The sequence below is a fragment of the Caloenas nicobarica genome, chromosome 6 (genome assembly GCF_036013445.1).
Source record: "Caloenas nicobarica isolate bCalNic1 chromosome 6, bCalNic1.hap1, whole genome shotgun sequence".
In the NCBI taxonomy this organism is placed as follows: domain Eukaryota; kingdom Metazoa; phylum Chordata; class Aves; order Columbiformes; family Columbidae; genus Caloenas; species Caloenas nicobarica.
In genome coordinates, this window is record NC_088250.1 from 16,776,195 (window position 1) to 16,803,032 (window position 26,838).

Consider the following 26,838-nt stretch of genomic DNA (forward strand, 5'->3'; position numbering starts at 1 on the left):
CATTTCTCTAATGTGAGTCTTCACAAAAAGCTACATTAACCTACAGAAATACACTGCGGTGGTGTTCAGAAAGTTGTTCCAACAAGGTCTAGCACTCAGTTTCAAATCTCTTAAGTAAACAGTAGCACTGGTGACCTACTGTCATCAAAATACGTTCTGGTACACACTTACTTTTTGTTGGTTTGTTTAATTTGGCTTTTGTATTTCTCATTCTTTTGCAAAATCTAATAGTGCTTTATAGGTGTCCAAGCTGTTATTGTAAATCAGCAACACTATCCTACAACTAAAACTCTACTACAAAATATGTTAACAGTACTGTTTTGTAAATATAAGTGTTAGAGCAACCAGAGGTGTGCACACTCTCTACATCTAAATGTAGGATTTCAGCAAATCAATTGACATTAACAAGAACCATTAGTTAAACTACGAAACCAAACAAGCGAGTGATACTAACTCCTGCTAATAACAATTGTTCATTTTCTGGTAGACTGATAAAGATATCTGCAATGGGTTAAGACAGAATTTTAAAATAACTATAATTTTAACCAGGAGATCTCTTAAATTAAAAGTGCTGGTGAACCAAGAAAAGGAAGTAGGTTACACCAAATTCGCACTTACATGTTAGCAGAGGCAGACGATGGAGCTGAACAGAGGGCACTGGACAAAAGCTGCTTGGGTTCATCATTTCTCCTTACTGTCCTCACTGAATAAACCCACCTGGCTGATGTCCTCCTGCGTGCAGCTACATCTGCTGCTGCCAAAGGGGCATGGCTGACCACTAACAAACCAGAGGAAACCAGCCAGAAAAAAAAATAAACAAACAGAATAAAACCCCCAAAACCACCACTTTTGTTGATGTCACATCACCTGTAAGAACACTGGACATCATACTTTAGAAAAATACGCCATTCCAAGAGCTCTCCATAAAGCAATACTGGCGTGGCTTTTTCTTGTGCATCTCATGTAGAATCCTCCAATCAGCCCTTTCACTCATATTTCAGCTTACAATTAAGAGAGGCTAATTGTGTATAGAGAGAACCATGTGCGAGAGTGCAGTATGGGGTCTGTCTGAGCCTCAGTACCTCAGCAAGTAAGTTCAAGAAGTTTTCAAGCAAGCCAAGGATGAGAGAAGAACGACAGGAGAAACTACAGCAGCCTACTTGTCTAAGAGCTATATATGCAGAAATAACAGTTAAATGAAACGCCCTCTCTTGAACGAGTAGGAGCATGATTCAAAATGGAAAAAACCTAAGACACACACACTGAAATATTTAAGTATTTTTGAATTACTCTATTGATTTACATTAATTTCAGCTATTTTCAAACTAACACCCAACTGTTAGACTACCAGGCAACGCCATCTAGTGATGCTAGTTGAAAAAAATCATGCTCCATCCTTTATTACAAACGCTCACTATTACGAAATTCTTGCTAGTGGAACCAGTTTCAAGAGGTGCAAAATTTTCAGTACCTACGAGTATTTTCAAACCTACAGCACTAATTTAGCAAAAAGGTCTGAACCATTTTATTTACCATGAAGTAATTTACAGAACTGACAGCACGCAAAGTGAGTTCGGTCGATCACATTGGAATTTAAACATGCACACTGTGTAGTCTTGAAATGACATAGTGATACAGTTTGGGAATAGCTACAGGTATTATTTGTGTGATAAAATAATTTATCTGATTTTTGAAGATTTCTGTTGGTGTGTAAAAAATACCTGCTTGAAAAATTCTACCCCAGCTGTACAATCTCAAGGGAAAAGAAACCCTGTGCAGGTTTAAACTCTCTTCTTTAAGAGGTGGAACCACTCAGTCATCTGCTGGCGATAGCTGCTAGCTGTAATTAACTTCTGCTGGAAATTGCCAGCAGACGCAACTATAAGTTTAAATCAATTGGCTCTGCTTCCTCCTTACAAGAAAATTGGCATTTCAGGGCTGCATTCCAGCGTGATGGATCTAAGAAACCAAAGCCAATTTGACAAGAAAGGGAAGTGTCCCTTTTCATGGTCTGCTTTAACCCTGAACATGCTGCATGGTTCTGGAGAAGATGTCTTATTTTTTTCTTTTTTTTTTTGAATTCCCGAAGAAAGTAGCTACAAATATACAACAAATATTCCTCAAAAAAAAAGCCAGCGTTCAGCCCCAATTATTTTCACTTCACAGCTGTGAAGACGGCAGAGGGAGGGACAAGATGCGAAAGTCAGAAACTGAGAATAAAGGCAGCTCGTGTAACAGGATGTGCAAGGGGCAGCAGAGCCCAGTGTGGGGAAAGCCAAGCAACACCCCTGAGCACCAGTACTGCAGCTGGGTCACGCTCACCCCGAACGCCATGGGCTCACAGCCACACTGCACCTTTCCACAGCACCACAGCAGTTGCTGCACAGGCCCCTGCTCTCACCCTGCTCTGCTGCACTCCCTGCTTTCCACCAGTTTTCTGCGTTTGATCAATATTTCATTATTTCAACATTCAGAGCTTCATCAGCCTGTAGCAGCATACAGGCTGTGCATTCTGGTGACCTGTCCTGACCTTGTCCTCCTTCATATGAATTTTGTCAAGCAGATACCGAATGTTCAGCCGTGATAAGTACGTGGCATCATTGCTTTGCCAGCTCTGGGCTTTGTGTAAGCCTCATTGGGATTTAACTTCCTTGTACCCAACTCATGGTGCTCCCTGAAGACCTCAAATGGTAATAAAACACTTCCCCAAGGCCACCATTAATTTGCAGTGAATATGTTTAACATGTAAGGAATTGTTTTCAACAAGATGGGTGTTTTAACTACTCTTCAGAAGTAACTTCTTAACAAATCAGGTAAACATCTACATCACGGAGCTGCCAATGTCTCCATATCAACGGCACACATGCACACCTGCTGTATCAAACCCAGCGACACGCACACTGTAAGGATTTCCGTCAGCCTACCTTTCAGCTCCCACTATCTGTATACTACAAAACATAGTCGATGATGTCTTCAGACTCACCCAAAAGGAACATGATTTGAGGTATGTAAGAAATCCACATGCAAAATATACTAAATAGAGCACTTACAGCTTAATGGAACAGGGAAGAGTTTAGTCAAGCAGAAACTCACGCATGGCCTTTTTTTGACACGGTCACGTTGTTAACTACTGGAATTATGTAGATCCCGCTACAACAAAGCGATGCCAGCGACTGTTTCGATGCATTTCCTGAACAGACAGGCAGTGACAGCACAGCAGAACTGCCACAACCACTCACGCTCCAGCTGCCCCATATATGCACAACTCCCGCCTAAATATCTTTTAATAGTCACTTTGTAACTCTACCCTAGGTCAGCTTCCGAAAAAAGTGGTGCGGGGGGATGTTTACAAGAACTTTTCTAGCAGATTAACCAGAAAAAACATGCCTGTACACACTTGAGTATATTGCTCACCCGAAATATTACATGTTTCACAAAGCAGGTTTAAGAGCACTCTAACAATTGTACTTCCTTTAAAAAAAATTTTAATATCAAACCTCTTCCAGCATTCTAGATGGCTTTAGCTAGATGGGATCTTTTCTCCTCCAATTAAGAAGAAAAAATTCTGTACATTTAATCCTGCCTACAGGCTATCTTTTTCTTTCCTTTTTAAAAAGCCAACACTTGCTACTTAATTATAAACCAGGTGTTTTGCACAAAAATTGGATCTTTCTTAAGCTCTCTTCTGCTCTGCCTTCCTCAGACCTAAAATTGCAATGATGTTTCCCAAGACATTTATCATGTCTTTCTTGTTAAACAGTTATTCTTCCTTTTAAACAAGCAATAGAACAAATCCTGATTTTTTCTTTAAGCAGTGGAAAAGCAAAGTTTCTGCCAAAAAATCGACATAGCCAAGAATGTTAGCTAATGTACATTCAATGCTTTCAAGGCAAAAGCAGTTTGCACGAGATAGGAATCTCACCCAGGAGCTGAAACTCTACAAGACATACGCTCTTCAGAGAGAGAGAGCAAGAGACTAAGAGCTGTACAAAGAGGAGGAGGGAAAACTGGATTCATCCTTAGCCCAAGGATTCCCCGCACACTTGAGCGCTGTGGAGCGCTCAGCCCTCTGATCTCCTGGTTCCACACCAAGGGGCTCCATCCCTCGGGCACTGTGGGGTGTAGGACACAAACCAGCAGTTCAGCTCTCCCAGGAGTAACACGAGCCTGAAGTCTTTACTGATGGAAAGCAGGCGGCTGCCAAACCCAACGTGCTGCATACAGCTCCTGCGTCCTTCTCTGCCTCTCTAAGACAGCATTCACTCAAAACCCAACGCCGTGTTCACCCAAACTATCTATCTGAACTGAAATATGGCCTCTAGGCTTTGCTACTCCCATTGAGATCTCAGCTCAGTTTCTGCATGCTTGCTTGTTTCTAAAGGGCAGAACAAAGGGAATATTTGGCTTTAAAAAAGCCTTGGAAACTACAAGTGAAAAATTACATGAAAAGTGTACAGCTTTAATTACATCTCTCAAGGGGACAAGAAAGCATTTCTGTGTCCCCATCTTGCCTTCTCTCTGCCCTCGAAATCCATGAGATGATCGGAGGTATAAATGTTTCTATTTGTAGGGGAAAAAATTACTTACATCCTCACCAGATCATGTAAATAACAGGACATAAAGTCTCACAGAATTAGTTTACATTTGAAACATTTTCAAAATATTGTTTTAGCTGGGTATAATAGTCCACCATCAGACGTGGCACACAGCAAACACAGGGCTTCAATTAAACAGCTGGCAAGCAGCCAGGAGAAGATAAAGGCCCAGGCTGTCACTTGCTAGACAATATATATGGCTATTTTGGCAGCCAAAACCAAATGTGATAATTGAGCCATGACACATTAAAAAGGCACACAATTTTCAAGGAAAGAGTTCCTCAGCACTAAACAGGGAGCATCTATAGTGTGCTTACAGCGAACCACAATTTAGGAGAGAGAATGAGATGGGACTGATTACAATTCAGTGGTGCAAAGCCAACCTTGTTTAATGCACTACACCGCTGAAAGCAACTGTATACAACCAGACACAAAAATCCAAGTGTGAAGACCACAAAGGCTGCCAGAGACAACGGGAATCTAAGGAGCGTGTGGCACTGTCTTGAATTGTTTCACTACGTATTTTTTATATTAATAAGTATTTCATACCATACCATTCTTATCTCCAAAAATTACAGTGCATTCAATTTGACTTCCAACACCAGCAAAAGCACCAATCTATATAATTCAGTTTTAAAATAAAAATTTATAATAATACATGAGGAGTAAATAACTCTTCAAAATCATACTTTTGCTGTAAAGAAAAATGACTGTTTTGTTTAAGACATGAAAAGCCTTAATACTGACAGCAATAGCTGTTTGAAAGACAAAGTCCAGGAGCTTTTCTAGGGTTTCACTGCATGCTTTATTAAATAACCTAAGGACACAACAAACGAACAAATGTACCAAATGAAGACATGGTTTTAAGTTCACACCCAACAGTTATATAAAGCCTCCTATAAATGCACTCCATCAAACTAACATGCTGACACCAATTGCATTTCCTTCTCCAGTAAAGGACTTGAAAGCCTGTTCACTCTCAGGTCCTGTTCACAAACATCCCACTAAGTGTAGGTACTTCATGATCTAAAATTATGCTTATATAAAAGAGAAGCTAAATTTAGGCTCTGTAATAGGAAAATCCCTATGAAGAGTTTACTCCCTAATCTTATTCTAAACTTAACCACATTAAAGATATATTCAAATTAAGGAATTGCGTGTGTACCTTCCCTAACCGAAAGTTGCAGTGTATCAAGAGAGCTTAAAACAATTTATAAGAATCCACTTTTAGGCCCACTAGCACCAGTGATGTCAAGATGAACGTTGCACAGCTCTTCATAACGTCAATACCAATGAACCAGAACTGAGCCCAGTGATACCGGCGAAACATTCAGAAATGATTCCCTGCACTGATCATCAAAGAAAAGGGGGGAAATAGAGAGACACTAAGAAGGGGTCTTTTTAATTTAACTTAATTTCTTATCTCAAATAAAAATATCCAGGTGCTCTGAAACATGCAGATTTCCCCAAAACAAAGTCCTCACCCACCTCAAACTCAAATACCCATACCAGGCCAAAATGAAGAATCAGCATCAACACTTGACTTTGTACTAAAAACAGTACAACAAGAAACTGTAATAACTACATAATCTACTATTACAAAATGATCTTTAATGGCTGTGATAGTAACTTCATTAAGTGTCAGTAAAGGAAATGAAAAAGCTGAAAGATGAGGTCAGAACATGCACTTTTGGCTGCTTCCTCAGGAGACGCATCAAATACGTTATTTCTGTGTGAGAAGCAGCAGATTCCTGAGGTGAGCTGTTATGCAGCCCCAAAAAGAAAAATGAAATCATGACACAAATTTTTCTGATTCCCAAATTAAAAAGAGCACAAGGGGACAATTGCAAGAATAAATTACTTGGTCTTCATCTGAAAATTTCATACTATTGCATGTATAAATGGCATTTTATAATAGTGAAATACATCAAAGAAGCATAGTCTTTAATTTTTTTGTCCCCGGTACTGCAGCAGACACACAGGCATATTATTCCATAGGTTTTGCCAAGTGATGTTTGGTGGCAGCTGAAACAGGGCCAATTCACACTCCCTTCAGAAAAGCACCTAAACATACACACGTTTTCCTGAAAAAGGTGAGAAAGGTATTGTGTGCTTTTTCTGACTGAAGGCCACAAAGCAGAGAGGCAATAATTTAAGAAGGTAGAAACAAATGAAGAATGAAGTCCCAGTTAATTAATATAGCTCATACACTTGCCTCTTGCCCAAATATCCTATGAAATCTCAGGAAAAAAAAAGAAATTTTTCATGGATTTTTATTACAGCCTGACTGTGAACAGCCAGTTATGAAAAGCTCTCATGGAATCAAACGTCATCCAAAATGTAAATTTCATACATTTTAAGGGAAAGCAGGATGGAAAACTGGTTTATGACAACAAACAAACATAAGTAGCTTTGCAGTATGAGAACATTAAGGGACTGTGAATAAAACTGTGCCAGGCAGAAAAGGAAAGACTGAGTATCACAGATGAAGAGGAATACTACAAGTAGTAGGTAGTTTATTTACACCTACCAGCGAATCAGGGAGTGTTTCTGGTTATGACTTTGTTAACTCCACTAGTAATCAGCTGTAACTGCAAAAGAAACTTTGTCTGAAAATACAAGGACTTATAGGTAAAAGTTTTTAATCTTCTGCTACATAAAGTAGTAGCTGTAAAAAGGTGTGTCCCAGTATAACACAGAGCACTAATCCTCCCCAAAAAGAATACCCTGGAGTAGATAACAACATTCTCTGCAAAGCAAATCCTCTCTTTATTTATACTCTGGCACAGTTTCCTGAAGTTCATATTTACTCAACAAGCCAAAAAATTACTCAGACTTATTTTTTCTTTATATTTCACATTTAGAAGAACAGCAAAGCTCTGAGCACCTGGACCATAATTAAATCTATAATTCATCCAGCAGCATGAAGACTAATACACAAATAAATTAACTCCACCTGCCAGAAAAATTAATAATACCTGGAAAAACTTACTACAGACACGAAAGATGAGAACAGAAAGGTTTTATGGTAAAGCTTCTGTCTTTCAAACATCACTTAGAAAGATCTTTTTCCCCAAATTCCTATTTCAGTGGCAATCCAGACTCCAACACTGAAACTTCAGAGGCTAGAAAAAAATCAGGCACTCTACTAACAGCCCAAGGGGCACGATACCACCCAGCACACTCATTTTGAGTCGCGCCACCCGCAGAGCACAGCTACACCACCAGCACACTGGGACAACACCTTCCTCCCGGGGAGAAAGAGGTGCCCTTGATGGAGCGGAGTTGGGGTACCCCAAAAACACACTCGCTCCTAACAACGGTTTCAGCCTCTTGGGACCACGTGCAGCTGGTGCAATTGCAAACAGCACCCAGATGCTGCAGTTTTTACAGCCGCCCTAGGACAGCAGAGTGCAAAGGCGTGTTTCTCTGTCCTGTTCTGCACACAGATGGGATAAAATCCAGGGTCTGGCTTGCACCAAGCTCACAGGCTGTAGTCACACACCGCCGCAGTGCCAGGATGACTCACGGCACTTTGCACTCTGCCAGCTGACTTTGTACCGAGCAGAGATGTTGCCTATGGAAGGCACAAGCAGTTGCAGCATCTCACAGACACTGCTCATCAAGCATTCATTGCTAATGACATCTACTGCAAAACTAACCAGAACTGACCCCTCGGTTTTGTGATCAGCGACTGACTTCAGAAGATCAACAGAATTACTTTCAGGAATAACATTCAGTGCACTATGCAGACCACTCACTGCACAATTTTGTATTGCCTTTTTTTTCCTTCAGGCTTCGGAAGTCAGCGGCTCTTTCAAAGTTAAGAAACCTGGAACGCTCCTGGGCATAAATGGATTTGGACTAAGACCTGGGGCAATACGGTCTCTCATAACTACATGTTCTTTCTCACATGCTTTCAAGAAGCAGAAAAGCAAAGTGATGTTTCTATTGGTGCAGCAGTATTTTTCAAAGAGCACTTGTCCCCACACCTCTGAAACTAGCTGCTATCACATGGGTGGGCATGTGTCATCCTTACTGGAAAGTTGCCCAGCCTGAATGGAGGATTCTAGTGGAGAGGTACCCAGCTTATCTCAGGTGTAGGAAGAGGTAGGTTCACTGTCACTTCTGTCTCCTTACTCCCATGTTTAAAAACAAAAAGAGAGTGCAAGCACAGCTGAGTCTGACAATCCAGATGAGAGATTTTATTTATATTTACTCTTCAAAGGTCAGAACCTGAATACAGGACTAAAGAAAAATTAAGCACGCCAAATCTGTATGTAATGCCACTGTTGCTGGTGAAATTTTAAAGTCTGTTTTGTGGTGCATTTGTCAGAAAACAAAGCAGAGGGTTACCAAAACCTCTCTCAGTCCTGCCTGAGTAAAAAGTAGGCAGTAGCCATTTGCAACACAAATACCAAGCACAGTCTGCTCCTCAGCTAACAACACAGAGCACACAGCACACAGAGCAATTCAGAGGCGACGCAAATGGCCTAAATAGCATCCAGCAGGATGAGGAGTTGCATTCATTCACTGAATGGCACAATCCTGTACTGAAGCAGCCTGCAGAGGTGCAGGTACCGTTTAGTGGGGAACGACCCGCAGGCACACAGCCCCACCACCCTGCCGGGACTCGGGCTATTTCAGTCGGCAGCGCTGCACCAGGGTGCTCAACGACGCGATGTGCCACAGCCATGTGAATCGAGCAGCCAAGAACTCTGGAAAGCTGGGTCCCAGGTTCAAAGATTTATTTTTCCAGTGTTACCCACAGCCTAAGTATTTGCAAGGACAGATTAATTTTGACTTACGATTTCTAGGTTAGCAAAGCTTTGTCTGCCTCAGACTGCCCAACTCCCTCCCAAACATTTTTAAAGAATCTACTACTGAAGACAGCTTTACATATTTAGCAACTACAGCTTCAGTGCTATAAACTCATGGATCCACAGCAAATGCTCAAAACATCTCATAGGTGCATCAACTTGCGTATCTTGGCATCAACTTGCAGAACCAGCTCCTCCTTTTCACCTCCATTAAAACACTACAGAGAGCAGTAAGGATCACCATCACACAATGCCAGGCCAAATTAAGTTTATTAGACCTTCAGCAAATAATTATTTCTAGCTTTATTAAGACATTGTATGTAAAGCATAGAAAAATCACACATAAACAAGTGCAATTCACAGGAAGTAACAGTTCCCAGTTCCTCCTGCCAGATCAGAATTATCAGTCTAACTGAAGGCATGTTCTTACAGAGCTTGTTTTCTGTACAGAAAGAAAATAAAGTGATAACAAAACATCTGATTAGCACAGCTCACATCTCTCTCTATTTTCTCCACCCCTGACCCCACCTTCACTAATTTCTAGGAAGGCACACTCCCCATGGTATGGGAACTTTGCCCAGAATGCCCTTTATATCTAGGAGAACCACGCAGTGCTCAGTCTTCAATAGTTGTTTTAGTATCGACACCCACCACTGTTAGCCTTCTAACTGATCGGATATTATCTTGTTTCTTCCATTCCTAAGACAAAAAACCCAATCTGGCTTAACGAAAACCAAAGACTTAACATAATGCTAGTCTGTGGTTTTACCATGAAAAATAAATAGCCAGTCAAAACACTAGAAAGAAAAATGTTGTTACTGTATTTGTTCTCAGAGAATCTAGAAAGTAAGTGATTTCTCCATGTATTGATCTATTTAAGGTTTGGTACTCTATATTATCAAACAAATCACTGCTGTCATACTGCTCTGTTTTGGTAATGTCCCTTTCATTTTCATAAGTTGTTTCTTTTTTAAAAAAACTAAGTTATGGTGTGTTTGCTCTGGTATAAGTAAGTACACCAGCTGTACTTCTGGCTTTCAGATACTTAAAAAGAGGCAAACCAAAATCAAAACACAAGGTAGTCAGGTTGCGATTGCAACTCTTCACACTACTCCAGCAATCCCAGTACTCTACAGAGGAAGAGCAAATAGAGCTGTTGTAGACAGCCAGGCACTACCTGGCCGTATAACATTTGTATGGGTACCACACAAAATATCTACTCCAGACAAGCAAACACTTTTGCAGCCATAGACTGTGCTTCAAATAGTTTATCACGTGAAGATGTCCCTCTCAGATTTGATTACTGTTTAATCACGCTTGTAGAATTTTAGGTTGCATAGTATTTCTACCTTTTGCATAAAAAGTTTGCTTAATGACTCAGACTATGCTTAATATGCAGTAGGTCGTGCTGTGTAACTTAGATCGCTTAAATTTGCTTCCACAGGAATATAGTGTTTGTTACAGCATTCATTACAAGTTGATTTTAGTCTCTTAAGACCTCTCTTTGCTTTTGCTTTATAGGCTAGAAATTAAACCAAATCTCATTTATTTTTTCCGCTCAAGATGTTGAAGTCCAAAGCTCAAAACACAGAACTGAGCTTTGGCATAATGGGTTTGGTTCACGGGGCTCTTAAAGTATCTGTAGCGGGAGGTGTCGCTAAATCTGTAATGTCCCATTACAGCTGTAATATCCCACTAGAGCTTCTGCCGTGGATGTTAATGAAGCAGATACAGATATGCCCCAGGTATCTATGAACAAGGTAGGATGAGCACTGATGTACAATGGTAACGCAGAGTTCATTGTCAACTAAACCCTGCACCATTTCACTTGCCCCATGGATCCTCCAGCCTGGACAAGGTCTCTGATGTTGGGATACCAAGGGGAAGGACAAAAGTGAGTTACAGTATGAGCATACCCCAGGTGGTGACTGCAGAGTAGACAAGGCATTTGTTTGTTAGAAAAGGTGCCTGTGTGTGGGGAGGAATCTGGCTGTCCATTATCTGCTGCAATAGCTGCAGCTTCACAGCAAGAATCACCATCAGCTGAACGTATCTCCTATTGCATAGCTACTAAACTTCTGTAACGTGCTTTTTTTTCCCCCAAACTCACTCTACTCAAAGCACTTACAGTCTAAATGCTTTACTTAAATCGCAAACGAAAACAGCTTTCTGATGCTAACCTTCTGTTACAGAAAGGAAACCACCAGTGTTTCTCTTTGCTGTTCATTCTCCATTTGTCCCATGGAATCTGACCTGCTGATGCTCTACCAATTTACTCTGTCTTCAATATTTTGGTGACTTCCATGTCTAGACTTCAGAGCGAAGTGATAACCTGAGTTCAAACCTAAACCCCTATAGCTTCAAGCTCCGCCAACTGACGTGGCATGACTGAGAGCCTCTGGCTCTCTGCAGCACCCTGTCCTGCTAGTCCAGCCATGGGGTGGCTTGAGTGCTGGGTGTAGCTGCCTTTGCTCAAGCTACACTGAGCATCCACAAGTCAGGCTGGCTTCCCACTGAATGTGCACCTTAATTTGCTTACTGATTTCCACTGAAGCTACAGGAAGGGTTTCTGGCAAGGGAGGAACCCACCTCCAAGACAATTGCATTGTGAATCCTTGAGGTTGGCCTTTAGTTTTGCCGTCTGCTCTTTGCCTTCATTGGCCACCTTCCCAGTGCCTGCACCCTTCTGCATGCCTCAGAGAGGAACTACTGAAGTTTATAGCAGCATTAACTCATCCGCTGGAAACCTGCCAGGCTGCTTACATTTTCGCTACAATCTTCAGAGCCCTGACTCCAGGGGGTGCTTAGAGATATGATCCACAGTCAGAGGCAGGATGCTACACAACTGGTGTCTGATGTGCTCGGATCCATTTGGCATGCTGTGCACAAATGCATTAGGGCTTGCATATCTACTGCAAACTGCCCCTGTGAAGCAGGGGAAGAACAGTCCCTTGCTTTTGTTTATCACAGTGTTAGAGGCACTCACATGCCTGTGGAACAAAAGCAGAGAATCCAGGCACAGAGCACATGAAGTATCAAAAACCAGTATCTACTGCACAACCAGTGCTATTAGTTTCTCACAAAGATGATACATCTCTGAAGAACTGATGACATGTGCCTGGCTTATTTCTGGTTTGCAGAATGCGACAACTTGGTGCAAGGAAAAGTAGGATTGGACCCAAAATAAAAACAAAGTCCAAATGCCAGGAAAAAAAATCAGCAGAAAAATAATAAATCAGCAGAAAAATCACTACACGTTTGCTTTTTTAACTTGACAACAGGACAACACCTGTGTGCTTTCAGTAACTTTTTAAATAATTGGTGTTACTGTTTTTGCTTGAAATCATAGAACCTGTATATTTTCCAGGATGATTATACTACAAAATGCTGATGAAAATATAGTTTTTAAATGAGTGGAAAAATCACTTCCTGATGAACTTTCCTTTAACATTGTAATTTAAATCCAGTATTACAGATAGCTTGGACAGACTGGTCCTCAGCAAGTCCCTTAGTCCACTTCCTGCTTAAAGATAGAACCAACTGTATCTAAACTGCTCCTGCCCATCATTTCTCTAAGCGTTGTTCTTAAAAACCTCCGGTGATGCAGATCCACCATCTCCTTACACATACTGTCTTTATAGTTAGGTACTCCTCATGTCTGAAGTAGGTCTTCATTATGGCAATTTAAGTTGCTCTTCATAGCCACCAGACAGGACTAGCAACAATTCCTCGCTCTTTCTTTCCCTCGCTCTTTCTTTCTCTCTTTCTTTCTTTCTTGCAAGCCTATGCCACTTTGCAGTGTTGTGCTTAACATTGGATAAGCTCCTCCAGCTGGCCTTTATTAGTGCTGAACTGAATGGGATGGCTTTATATACCATGTGTCTTACACTTTTTTTTTCTTTTTTACTTTTAAATACACCCTCCTATTGCAACTGCTGCTCTATTTATTTCTCTTGCTGTGGCCTCATATTGGTGATTCCTGGAAAGCACACGATCCTCAGAGTGGCTACACCTTTTCTGAAGAACTGCTCCTCATCCAGTCTTTTTTTGTCCCCATGGATTTGTGCAGCTGACTATGCCTACTGAAGTGCTGTCCCTTGCAGTTCTCATTACTAAATTACACGCTATTTTTCAGTTCACTTCTTATATTTGCCCACATCACTTTGCATTCTAGTCCTGTCCTCCAGCGTGCCTACAACTCCCTCCTTCCCACTGTTACCTGCAAATGCAATATTTATACACCCTAGTCCAGTATCCATGTCAATAATAAAAACATCAGTTACCGAAGGATGGTCTTCTACAGACCCTCGCTACAGATTCTTCCAACCTGAAAGTGACCCATTGGTAACTGCAGCTCACCGGGTTATTTCATCAAGGCAATCTCACCTCATATTTGTTTCTGAAAGTGATGCTTACAACAGTAGTTTCAACACTGTCAACTAAATCTGTATTGAGCTCCTAAAAGATCTGGCCAGTCTGTTTTACAGTAAGTGCTATAAAATTAACAACTGCTTCAGCCACAGTTCTGAACTAGATAACAGTATAGTGCACTCTCTGCATGGGGAAAATTAATCCAAATTAATGCAAGCAGTCTCATTTATCACTAGCAGTTACTGGCTGAAATCAAGGCATCAATTTTAAGTTACAGCATAGCTCCTGGCCAGCTTAATGGGATGTGTGCTCCTGTTCTAGATGGCAACTGGAGATCCTTGCTCTACCTATTTAGCCCTGAACTCAGAAAACATGCTCAAAGTATTTTTCATGATGTCTTTATTACCTGTTTCAAAATATCCCACATCTACGCGAATCCTAGTTACATCCACTCCAGGAAGTCTCCACACGCCAGTTTTATATGAAGTAGTCAACTCATTTTAAATAAAGGGTTTAATGTCGTTTAGCTGATTCTCTTTGCACTTTGTTAATTTGAATTAAAATCAGGTGTCCCAAGTCTATAAAAGTAAAGATCAAATCAAAGAAGAGTAGGTGACACATACAGACAAATCAGTCTGTTGGGGGAGCATTCAGTGTGCCAGGACTTTGCCATACATACTCTTTAGCACAAACTAAATATGATAGGCTGGCAGTGGTGAGCAACGCACAGTTTGAGTGTAAAAAGAAATACATATATATGTATATAGATATAGCGTATTTTAATCAGTTTTATCACAGAGCCTGAAGGGCCTCTGTACAGTTATACAAATGGATATTTGAAAATATCAGTCTAAGGACACATTACTTCACAGTTTGTAGAACTTTTTGCATGACAGTGCTTAAAGAATTGTTTAAAAAACTGGTCTGTTTCGGGCTCTTCTATTGTTTCCAGATAAAATTTAGACATAATAAGGGTTGGTTCTCTAACGCCAAGAAGCCGACAGAAAAGTATTTCCACAACTTTAGAGCAGATAGACAGCCATGACTTTTTTTTTTTTTCCCATTTTGACAGTAATGGTAATGAAAACTGCTGAAAGACTTATATGACCTTTTGACTAATACACAGACATTTAAGAGCATGTACGACAGCACTGTGCACACTGCTTACACAAGTGCCTAACCTGCAAATCTGGAGGCATGAAAACTTACTCCTGTGAGCAGATACGTTGATTTGTGTTGCATAACCCTGTCTTAATTATGCCACTGAGATTACTTGCATGAGAAATCCACTCCGTGGGGGATGGTAAAAAAAACTTGGTTTATAGCTTGCAAGAGGTTGGTACTAGCACAGGAAAAAACAAACAAACAAACCAACCCCAAACTTGAGGCGTTTCGAGTTAGTGGATCTGTCATCTACTCTCAACTGAAAAGAAAGTAATTTAAATATTCTCACAATTCAAAACATTCAGGAGTTACACAATATTCCACTGCTGCATTTTTTAAATAAAAGCATGTTAAATAACAGTGCACTCTAGCGCTACTTAACACTTAAATGTTTTACTGAAATGCCTTTCTAAATTTGTTTCATCCCTGCTCCTTAAGCAGTTTCACTGACTACTGAAAAATAAGGTAAAAACCACAGTGCACACATAAAGATGGCAGAATCAGGCTGTTACTACAAATGGACAGAAATACAAAAATACCAGACTTCTGATTGCTGTGCTAAATTATACCATCCTTTACTACCCTGACCTAGACTATGCTCTTCTGGCAAGAAAGAGGGAGGGAAGAAAGAGAACGGAAGAAAACGCTTAGTAGAAATAATTCTAGGTAAATCAAGACTATCACTAGATAAACATATCTTTAAATCACTGTGAGCCACTGATTTGCCTTCAGCAACTAACAATGAGGGAATTGGTTCGGAAAGAACTGCAGGACTATGTTCAGAGCTGGACAATGCTAAAAAGTAGTATTTCAATATTCACTTGAGAGCTACTTCAAATGTTCTTACATGCGTTGTAAACCCTCTTCATTGAATTTTTGTAACTGCAACTACAAACTTCTGTATAGAGAAGGAAGTGTTCAAAATAATTGTGTGGGTTTGTGTTCTCAGAAAAACTCTGCAAAGTTCAGCTTTCTTTTCTTGCAGCGCACATTTATTGCAATCGGTGGAGAGAAACTGCTGGGTGTGGAGAACCAATAGAAAGTATAATGTAACTATCAGAAGATACATTATCAAGTAGAGTTTGGGTGATGTTTTTAAAATTTTGCTCATTCAGCTTCAGCACAGGCATTTTTGCACATACTCCTAATATACTGTCTCTTACACACCTTAATCAACTTCTGCTTCTATAGGGAACTATTTAGTGTTCACAGTTGGGGTTTTCACTGCAGAGGTGAAAACAAGCAAAACTGGCATATTTTTTTTTTTTTTTCCTCAGTGGGACTCAATATTTAGCAATATGAAGATGTTTGCCTAATAAGAAACTAACAGAATAAACACAAAACTGGGGGACTGCCATTGATCTGAAAAGTCAACAGTTTGGAAAAAAAACACAAACGGTACATGTGAAGACCTGGGCACACGTTTCTGCTACTGTATAGAGGCCTGGCATTTGACTGCATTCAGAATATTCTTCCTCCTACTGATTTCAAAAAAGCAACAGAACTAACGCCTGGCTTTGACAAAAGAGAGATGGAAACTTATTACATTTGAGAGACAAAGGGATGGATTGACTTATTAATATCCTGGTGTGTCTGACAAAATGCTTTGTGCGAACAATGCCTACTCTGAAGGGAGGGAGGAAAAATCCAGCAGAGCGAGTTTGAATCACCTATTTAAACCATTTAAGCAAACTCAGATGACTTTTTTTTTCTTCCCTCCTTTTTTTTTTCTCTCCTCCTTGGGGAGCACTGTGGAGTAATCACATGAATCTGCTTCACTTACTGACTGGCATAGTCACCTCCATGGCAGAACTGGAGAACTGGAGCAAACCACAGCTGTGCAGTAACATCTTCAACAGGCATAACTGTTTGCAGAGTAAACATTTGCCTATAGCCTTACTGTAGATAGAGTATGTTAACAGGAGGGCTTTTACCAGCTTAGCTGCAGCACCGTCCTCGCTAACACAAGGCTGCGTTAGCTCAAATCCAGCACTACCTCTGCAGGTGGAAGAGCCTGCACCACCAGCACAATTGTTCATTGCTCCTCATTGTTTCAGACAGCTCAATTGAAAGAGCTTAAATTGCTGGTCTGAAGAATACCTTCACAATATTGCTTTAAATACATACTGCAATGCTTCCCCACTGGTGGGGTATTAATCACAGCGAGACAGTTACAAACATCTGGATTCACGGATCCATAACTAAACAAGTAATAGCACTCGTCTGCCAGGGGTTTGCAGGCATTTTTCTTTGTGTCAAACTCCAGACCTTGGGGTTGGGTTGGCAACACTCCGCAACGTAGAATTAGCCCAAGATGTGGCAGTAATGAAAGGGACAAACACAGTCCTTAGGAAGCAGAAGAATCCCGTATTAAAACAAAGCCCCTACATGTCTTGCTCCCATTGAGCTCAGTACACATACTTTGGACTGTTATTTTAAAATAAGTAACTTTAAAATGAACTACTCATAAATTACCAACGTACTTGCAAGCCTAGGAGAGGCTACAAACAGCAAAATCATCAACCACTACCTTTTGTAGCATTGCTCAGGAAATCACATTAGTATACATTAGCATACAAGGCCTGAAATAAATAGTAATCGAGATAGTAATCCCTATTAAGGAAAATCTTTTCAACAGACTTGTCGGGTCAGGCACTCACTAGGAAGAGGATAAGAAAGAGCAGAGAGCCTTTGGGACCATGCTTAGCAAGAATTCCCACTTCTCAGCAGCTATGACGGAGGAAGTTTGTCTCTCTGATCAGTGTTCTAAGGCATGTGTTTTGTCTGGCTTTTTTTTTGTTTGTTTGTTTGATCGTTTTTGTTTTTAAACCACTTGCTTTCAGATGTCTAATCTTTAATTTGACAAAGAGAAGATATTAAAGCCAACTGACAGAACAGACTATAAATTGCTTAAATTCTCCTGCCTAAGGGAAGGATGTACTATCTTAACTCACCTCTTTTTAAAACTACATGAATTAAGCTCTGAGTGGATATACTGGTTTTAGTGTTTGCTTTCATTTCCTACAAAGCTTATACCAAACTGGATTTGTTGTAAAATGGGTTGTAAACTACAAACTAAGCTGGCATGGGTGTTACTAAATTTACTTAATACTGGGTTGAACTTCAAAAACTTCCCCATGAAGACAAACGATGATTAATTTTAGAATGGAAATGAGGAGGAGTGAGGAAAGAAGGCAGGGAGTACATATTTTTGCTATTGTGGATTAGCAGGGCAGCCAGAAACAGCGAAAGGAAGCTGCTGTAAATCACGATACTCCTGGGAAGAGGCTCACTTGTGCCTGTCCCAAAATCCATGCAGAACAGTGAGTGTCAGAGCTGGCTGAGCCCACTCCACCTGAGCTGCAGCCTCCAGGTTGAGCAGGTCAGAACAGCAGTCTCAGATATAACCCCAGCTACAGACTGGTGACCTCTGATCTCAACAGTTTTCTGCCATGAACTGAAAGTAGTTATTCCAGATATGTCAAACCTGCTTAAGAGCATCTCTGCAGCCCAGATTTACCACACATTACGTACAAAATCTTTGCAGCATTTTCCTGAGAATGTATAACTGTGGGGTTTGGCACTCTTCCATACCTTGAAGTATGTATAAGCACTTGGCCATGGTTTGAAATTGAGCTGCCTAGGAGCAATAGGGCCAAGACCTTTTTAGCTTTGCTTTATGCTATTAAAAGCACAAAAGAAATTAAATACAGCACACTGCACCAAGTAGCAGAGCTTTGAGATAAGCCAGCAAAAGCAAGAAAAAACAGGATCAGATACCTGTGTCCTCTGTTTCCCTATCTGTCCTAGTGCTACGGTGCATGTGGGACAGCAAATGCCTCGTTTCAGACTCTTCTGTTGGACAGGAGAAAACATGAGGAGAAAGCAGCACAAAATTTCCTGCCCCTCCTCCCATCTTCAGTGGCTTTAGACCAAATCTAATTTTATTGTTTCAATGCTTTATCTTTCTTGGAAATCACACCGAAATCACAGGAATTTAGAGTGTTACTGTATGTTAAAGAATAAAGCTATCAGCCTTAAGGTATTAAGCTTTATACTTGGTACTTCCCAAGATGCAGCCCCTCTTTGCCGCTCACAAAAATGATGAGATGCATGACAATGTGATTTTTCTAACAGTTTGTTGCCCAATTAACAGAAACAGAAACCAATCTCTACTGTTGAGACAAGCAAGCAAAAACCTGCTATTTAAACATTTTTACTATGTCTGACACTCTGCCATCCCAGTGCCTAAAGTAGAAGTTAATGTGCAGCCCAGGCCTGCTCAGAACACCCAGGAATGTGGCTCCGTTGGGGCTTTGGCATTTTTATAAAACAGATGTTATAGCAATAGATGTGAGTGTGGGAAATTTAACTGCTGAGGAAGCCTACACCTCTCCCACATGAGCATCAAGGTGCAACCAGACGGTGTCATTTTAAAGTAGGTAAATCAACCCCGGATCACTCTGCTGGAACTGGACTAGGGAGCAACTCCACGTGCAGTTACACTGGCAGTGAGAAGTGGCAGCAGCCATCTGTGTTTCACACCACATAGGAGAGTTCAACGTGCTCTTCAGTATTTGTACTGTATTCCACTAAAGTAACACTTACTGTTTTATATGGCCCATTATCATATTTTAAAAATTGCTGACTTTATCACTTATGTAACTGAGTAACCAGAAGGACTATCAATGTCCAAGAGCATCAGCTGGCAGTTGTACTCCTGTGAAGTCTGCAACATGTGGACTGCAAATGATAAGGGTGCTCTCTAGAACCAGAGGAGAAACAACTTTGCATGAAGAAATCTCTTTGGGCAAAGTCATGACACAAGGTTTTTTATTTTTAAAGCACAAGTGAATATGCTCAAGTTATACAGCCTTTTAAACGTTCTTTTACAAATTCATTTTCTTTTACCAGAAACGCATAAGTAGCATTGCACTGCTTGTTGGATGACGAGCAATGAAGAGGTGTCACACGCCTGCTGTGTCAGGCTGTTGCCTAATCTGTGCTGCTGCACCCCGTAAGAAAGTGTGTTACAAGCTTCAGCTGCTTTGCACACAACACAGCTGCATTTACCTCCTGATACCAGAAAGGCTGCTTCTAACAAGTGAATTCCAATGTAACGGTAATCCTTCAGGCACTGAAACTCTGTCCAAACTGTTCATCCTGAAAACCCAGAATTTCTGTTACAGAAGCCAATATCTCTTGTAAATATCTTTATTTTGCAAAAGGTAAAAGTGCACTTGTCATACAGTTGGTGTTGTAAAGGGTTAAATTCCTCTTCGAAAACTCTTATGGGAACAAAATCACTGTCGTCCTCACTGGCAAAAAATAATATTTTCCCCTACACTCTCTAGGAGAGAAACTTGAATAATTTTAGACACATTGTGGGGGGGGCGGAGGGCGGTGTTCATCCTTCTCAACAGCATTCCCAGGTACCTGGTCGTTCCAGCTCACAAGGAAAACTCTGCAATACTCCTGTCCTAATAACACGGGAGGAACATGCTTTCCTAATGAGCTGTTGGAGAGTGTGAGGGGGGAGGCTTCTCCTCCTAAAAGCCAAACTGCAACTTGATGTACCCGAAACTGCTACAATTATCTTTTTAGCAACTATAAACTGTTGGTGTCCTATTTCATCTAAATACTTTCCCTCCCATTGTGTCCCCTTCGAGGGTCTAAGTAAGAATACAGAACTGGATCCCAGTAATTTATTAAAAACTATTTAAAACAGTTATTTAAAAATAAAACAAACCAAAACCACCTCCCCCCCTCAAAAAAACCTAAACCAAATCGACACTTGCTGTCACCACAGAGCTTGCCTCTATTGAAGGGGGAGAGCCACTGACATCTCATGCAAATAATATACATCAGCCTGCCACAGGCAACACACAGCACAGTCCTCAGGGTAAGACACCTTCACCACAGACTCAATAGAACACAGCTCCGGTTAGTCCCTGCCCTCACCAACTACGCAGACAGGAGAACAACTCATATTTTACTGAATGCACGAGACCTGCATCAAACCTCTCCAACAATTCAAAAATCCAAACAATTCCAACATAAAATCAGAAAGCACTTCCAGCATTTTTTTACATGTGTACAAGGCTTGCTGTTACACACGAGCTATTAATCACAAGATACCTTGCAGTCAGAAATCTTACTGAGATGCATCAAATGAAAGTAACATTATTTAAATGTAGCTTTACTGCAAATATGCACACCGGATGCTCACAGCTAATGAGAACTTTCATGCATCCTTTAAACAAAAGCAAAACATGCAAAAGATTTAAAGAAATTAGACAGCTATGCTACTATTTAACTTTGCCATAGATCAAGTGCTCCAGTTACCATCTCTTTATCTAAGACTAAATCACTCAATCTTCCATGCTTACAATTCCATTTTCTAAAACCTAACAGAAGTGTCTTCCCAAGCTGGGAACTTCCTTAAAAATATCCTCTATCAAGAGACTACAACTCTGACCAACATAAACTTATATGCAATACTTCAGCTTATCTGACTGCCAAGCAACACACTGAGAGAAAGCATATAAAAATCACATATGGATCTTTACCTCCACTTCAGAATGAAGTGATAACTCCATACCTGGCACTCAAAAAGCCAGTTCAAACTACATTCAGACATTAAGTCGAAAGCTTCAGTGTATTTTGAAGTTCATATAATTAATGCTTCACAAAGGCAGTGACCAGCTATGAGAAACCAAATACACTGTCCTACGTATATCAGTCACTAATGGCTACACCTCCAACATGCAGACAAAATAGCAAACTTCAATATCAAATGTTCCCTATGCTTGTTCAATCTGCTGTATGCGATTTTTGTCTAACAGTCACCAGTCATAAGCACTAAGTTTCCCATTCGTTAGCCTGAGCACATTAATCTCCTGCCACTGTCCAGAATTTAAGAAGCTGTTACATACCTGCAGTTAGGAGGAGGATCAAGGGTTATTTCAGCTAGCTCCTTCTGGATTCTGTTGGTGAAATGAGAACAGACACAAAGCATTTGAGATAGTCTATAGAATAAATCAGGGAATTACACTGCCCTCTACCACCATGCAGTTAAATGCAAGATTGGCTTTGCCTTCAGTAATGCTAACATGGCTGCTTCCTCTTTGTTCTCAGAGGCATAACCCAAATCCCACAGCTCAGAAACTTTGCAGCTTTTTTCCTGCTCCACTCTGCATGTAAACAGAACACTTACAACTGAGTTCGGTAGAAATTTCCCACAAGTCTTCAGAAAAGTAACTCTTTTTCACATCCGAGCACTTTTGACCAGAGAGATTTTCTTTTCAAGCTAATATGCAAATGAGGCGGGGGGGCTGTACAGGCGGATTTGACAATGACTTTAACCCGGCGCTACAGACCTGTGACTGAGGCTGAAGAAGGGACCCGCGCTGGCAGCAGACACACTCTTTCCACAATATTTTACCTACGACTTTGTGGTGTGTTTAAAAAGTGGATTTGCAGATCTGCCAGGCTGTCTCTGTTACTGGAATAATCTTTCTGGATCAACTTTGCTTCTCTCCACACCTTCTGCTGCCTTTCCTCCCCCAACCTTATACAGTAGCTGTATTTACAGGATAAAAAGTGTTATAATAACTTGAAATAATCTGTGCTCAGCTTTATTATAACCATTCCCAACATGCTAAGATTCAGAAGAGGAATACTGAAAACTTTTTGTCAATTTGATACTTTATTCACATACTTAAGAGGCGGAATTTCAAAAGACGTATGGTAAATTCCTCTTAAAAATATCAAATAAGACTTCTCTTCAGAAGAAGACCCATATGAGAAAGGATGTGAATTTCATGTGAGTAGCAAGTGTTACAATACAAACTAACAGAAACTGCTCTGCACACACTTGCACTAGTACCAATAAATTCAGTCAGATGACCGAACTATTTGAGATGTACGGAATTACACTTGCAACAATTAAGTGAAATAAAGGCAAGAGGGGAAAGCTCAGTCTCGAAAGCCTGCAACTGAGGCTTTTCAAAAAAAGATAAGTAATAACAAATTACAAAGCCTACATAGTAGTGCCAGAACCTTTCTTTCTTTAGCCATCCTATTTCAAAGAGTTTCTTCAACAAGCCCAAAAGTCATCAAAGCCACCCAATCATACTCTGCAGCGATTTTAACACATTTCAAAAAGTATTTACTGAATTTAAGTTTAATACAAAATGATAAAAGTGTTCCTGAAAGTTAGAACTATGGTGTTCACGCTGAATAAGCAAAACTTGAAGCTACTACAGCTACTCTACAGCATTTCTTGCTAAAGGATGTTTGTAAATGTTTGTAAAGAAAAGCAACTCGAGGGAAAAGACTGGAAAGTTATATCTCCAAAGACCACAGGAATCACGGGATTTAAAATTCGCTTATTTCACCCAGCTGAATTTACAGAAAATTACCAGAGTGCATGTGTTGAGAGCTGACTGCCAGAAACCTTACATGCAAATAAAAATGCAACAGATATAACTAAAGAACATTTCTGAAGATTTTAATATTTAAAGGTAGAGGCTACCTACAGAACCCCATGGTTTGAATCAGCACATCCCAAGGGAGAAAACTTGCCTGAACTGCAGAACGAACCCATTACTTCAAGGTGTGTAAGGATCTCCCATACACTGACATGAAAAGCTATTCACAAGGCCCACAGAAACCACTGGGGTTTTGTGACTTCTTTAATTAAAGAGCATTGCTTGTCATCAGTCTACAGACCATAATAAAACACGCCAGGAGGACTCCACCCTACACCAATCAAGCATGGAAACCTAACTCTGAAAAAGATACCTGAAGCTGACACTCACACATTTTTGCAAATACGAAACACGTTTAGGTGCCCCCCGCATCCAGCCTCTAAGCTTCCAAGTTCTCAAACAACTCTTCAAAAGAAGTATGACAAGTCTGCATAATTATTACCCAAACAAGACTTGGATTAATGAAGGTACTGCCTGGTAGGCTCCTGTCCTACAAAAGCTGGTGCTTCACTCCTTTCCACATAGCTGTACGAGAAGAACCCCTCTGCCTTGAAAATACTGCAACTCAAAATACCGTGCACAAATAATACAGAATGCTTTACTGTCGCCTTTACCTTTTAGCACTAGTAGATAGCTTAGCAGTAGTTTTGCTGGATAGTTTGGTGTTCTTCTTCTGCTGGGTGGCAGAAGGTTTTCTTTCCTCTTGCTCTTCAGGTTCAGGTGCAGGTGGATCCCTCTGATCGGCATCTGAACTACCGCTACTGGTACTTGGACTTTCATCGTCTGACCTCTGCCTATCACTGGACATCGTGGGGAACTTTTTTGGGGGAAGGAGAAGAAATGAGGCAGAGTTAATAAAACAGGCAGGACTCTCTCGAGCCATTCCCCAAGTTCCAGAGAACACTTGAATTAGTGACAACTCCGTTTCACCGAGAAATCATCCGAAATATACTTCTTTGTCTTGTCCCCAAAGGCTGCAGTTTGACAGCTACAAAGCAACATTTACACTTCTGAAAATACAGATATTTCCAATTTTTAAACCCACTCGCATTTTTTTCATACTTTAAACAATATGCCAATTGTCGACTTTGTTCTAAGGCATGAGACAGATTTAGCAGGGTACTTAGGCAATGAGCATTAATAACTTATGACACATGGTAAATAACAGACCTCACTGAAAATGTTTTTTAAAAAGTCACTAATACCCTGTAAATATTTACACTGGAGCAGAGCATTTTATTGGGTCCAAACGCCAGATCCCCCCACTCCCCCTCTCTCCGAGAAAATATATTGCCAATAACACTTGGGTTGATTTCAGATGGAAATGTACACTTGCTCTGTGCATTTAAAGGGCTGGGCTGGGCGGGGGGAGAACGAGGGTGTTGGTTTTTTGGTTTTTTTTTTTGGTGGTGGTGGTTTGGGTTTTTTTTCTAAAAGGGAAAAACCCCGAGATGCATTTAAAGCAACTCGGGCAGCAGCAGCCCTGGTTATTTACATGGCCAGCAGCGAGAGCTGCATTTGGCCACCACGGAGCTGCCGGAGGGGGAAGAAGCATAATTCAAACTGCACCTTCTGCTCAGCTCTGCTCGCCGCCGCTCCCCGCGCCGCTCCGCCAGGCAGACCGACATTTTTCCGCCGATCGGGGGCGGGGGGGGGGGGGAGAGGAGGGGGCTGCCCCGGCGGCCGGGGGGGGCCGCGGAGAGGCGCGGCGGGGAGCTGCGGCAGGGCTGGAGGCGGCCGCCCGGCCGCGCTTTGTGGGGAGAGCCCGGCGCGGCGCGGCTCGGCTGGGCTCGGCGCGGCGGGCGGCGGCGGCTCGCCCGGCCCCGCACCGCACCGTGCGTGTGCACCAAGTGAGGCGTGAACTCGGGCCGGCTCCGCGCCCCCGGCCGCCGCCAGGCAGCGAGCGCCGAAAACAAGAACAAAGCTCCTCTACCAGCCCCCCCGCCTCCTCCCCGCCTCCCCCCACCGCGCTCGCCCAGCCGCCGCGGCAGCCGCCTCGCCCGCCTCTCCCTTACCTTCGCCGGCGTCCTGTCCCGCTGCTGGGTCGGAGGGGCGGGATGGCGGGGGGCCGGGCCGGGCCCGCGGCGCCCGAGGAGGGGACGGAGGCGGCCGGGGGGGCTATACGGCGGCGGCGGCGGCTCTGTGGCCGGGCAGTGTGGAACATTGAGAGCCGGAGCAGGGGGGGACGGGGGGAGGCGCGGTGCGGCCCCGCGGCCGGCGGGTGGCGCTGGCGGGCCCCGCTCTGCGGCGCGGGCTCCCGCGGCGGGCCGGGGGGCCGGGGCGGGGGGCGGCGGGAGCGCGCTGGCGGGGGCGGAGGAGGGGGCGCCGGCCGCCTCCGGCCCTCCCGCCCCCGCCCGCCGCCGCGGCGCCGCCGGCGGAGCTCCCGGCGAGCGGGGGGAGGGGAGAGGGGGCGCTCGCTCCCGCCTGGCGGCCGCCGGAGCGCGCACCGCTCCGGGCCGGGTGCGCGCAGGCGCTCTCCCGCCGCGGCCGAGGGCGCGCGTGCTCCGGGCCGGGCAAGGACAAAGCGGCGGCGCGCGGGGGGCGGCCCTCGACGGGCGCTCGGCCCGGCCCGGCACGCGGGCTCTCCCCGCCGCAGCCGCCGGCCGGGCCCGGGTCCCGCGGGCCGCTGCCTCCGGCCCGCCGGTGCCCGCGGGGCACTGCCGGCGCGTCGGCAGGCCGGTGCCACCGACGGCTGCTCCCCCGTGGCGGCCCTGGGGCCTCCTCAGCCTCCGGCCGCCTCAGCCGCCCCGGCCTCGCACCTCACAGCTCACGCCGGGCGCCAGGCTGGGGGCCGGCGCCGTCTGCCGGCTCGGGAATGGAGCCGTCGGTGGTTTCTCAGCCGGCCTTTACCTTCTCAACCTGCTCCGCTCCAGAAAATCTCCACTCTTGGCACGCTTTCGCACGTGGGCACTGGAGAAGCTCCGGAGCCCCAGGCAGTGTCTGCGGGAGCCCGAGCGGTGCTCTGGCCGTCCCGCCAGCCCAGCCCTGCGTGGAGACCCAAGAGACCTGGAGAGTGCGGCCCCGGAGCCTCGACCCTGCTCCTACTGTTCCAGATTGAAAACCGAATTAGGAGTTGTTCCTTGAGCAACCAGCGTGCCAAATTCTGAATGTTTTCAAGAAGAAAGGGCATAATAAATAGCAATTGACGGTACGTGTCACAGGAAAAAGGTGCAGAACGGAGATTTAGTTTATGTTCTGACCCGTTGTGAGTGCGCTGTTCTGGTGTGTACTTGAACAGCTTTACACGCAGTATGCCTAGAGTACACCGTGTGATAAAAGAAATCTGCCGATTGAAATAATGTAAATATTCTAAACTTAGAGTCTGATCACACTGGCAATAAAATCCACTTGTAAAAGAAGATTTATTCTATCTGTGAAAAGTAGATGAGGTTGTGG

General features: G+C 42.9%; 1 protein-coding gene across 1 annotated transcript in view; it reads right to left on the reverse strand.

The window, feature by feature from the left end:
* The window catches only part of UBE2E3 (ubiquitin conjugating enzyme E2 E3), a 57,950-nt gene extending 32,315 nt beyond the window's left edge, over positions 1-25,635 (reverse strand). Inside the window, exons 1-3 of the mRNA XM_065638150.1 lie at positions 25,458-25,635; positions 24,057-24,259; positions 21,886-21,936 (exon numbers count right to left, since the gene is read on the reverse strand). Coding sequence (XP_065494222.1) covers positions 21,886-21,936; positions 24,057-24,250 — 245 coding nt within the window. The 5' untranslated portion in view covers positions 24,251-24,259; positions 25,458-25,635. The remainder of the gene's footprint in view (positions 1-21,885; positions 21,937-24,056; positions 24,260-25,457) is intronic.
* Between the last annotated feature and the right edge of the window lie 1,203 nt (positions 25,636-26,838).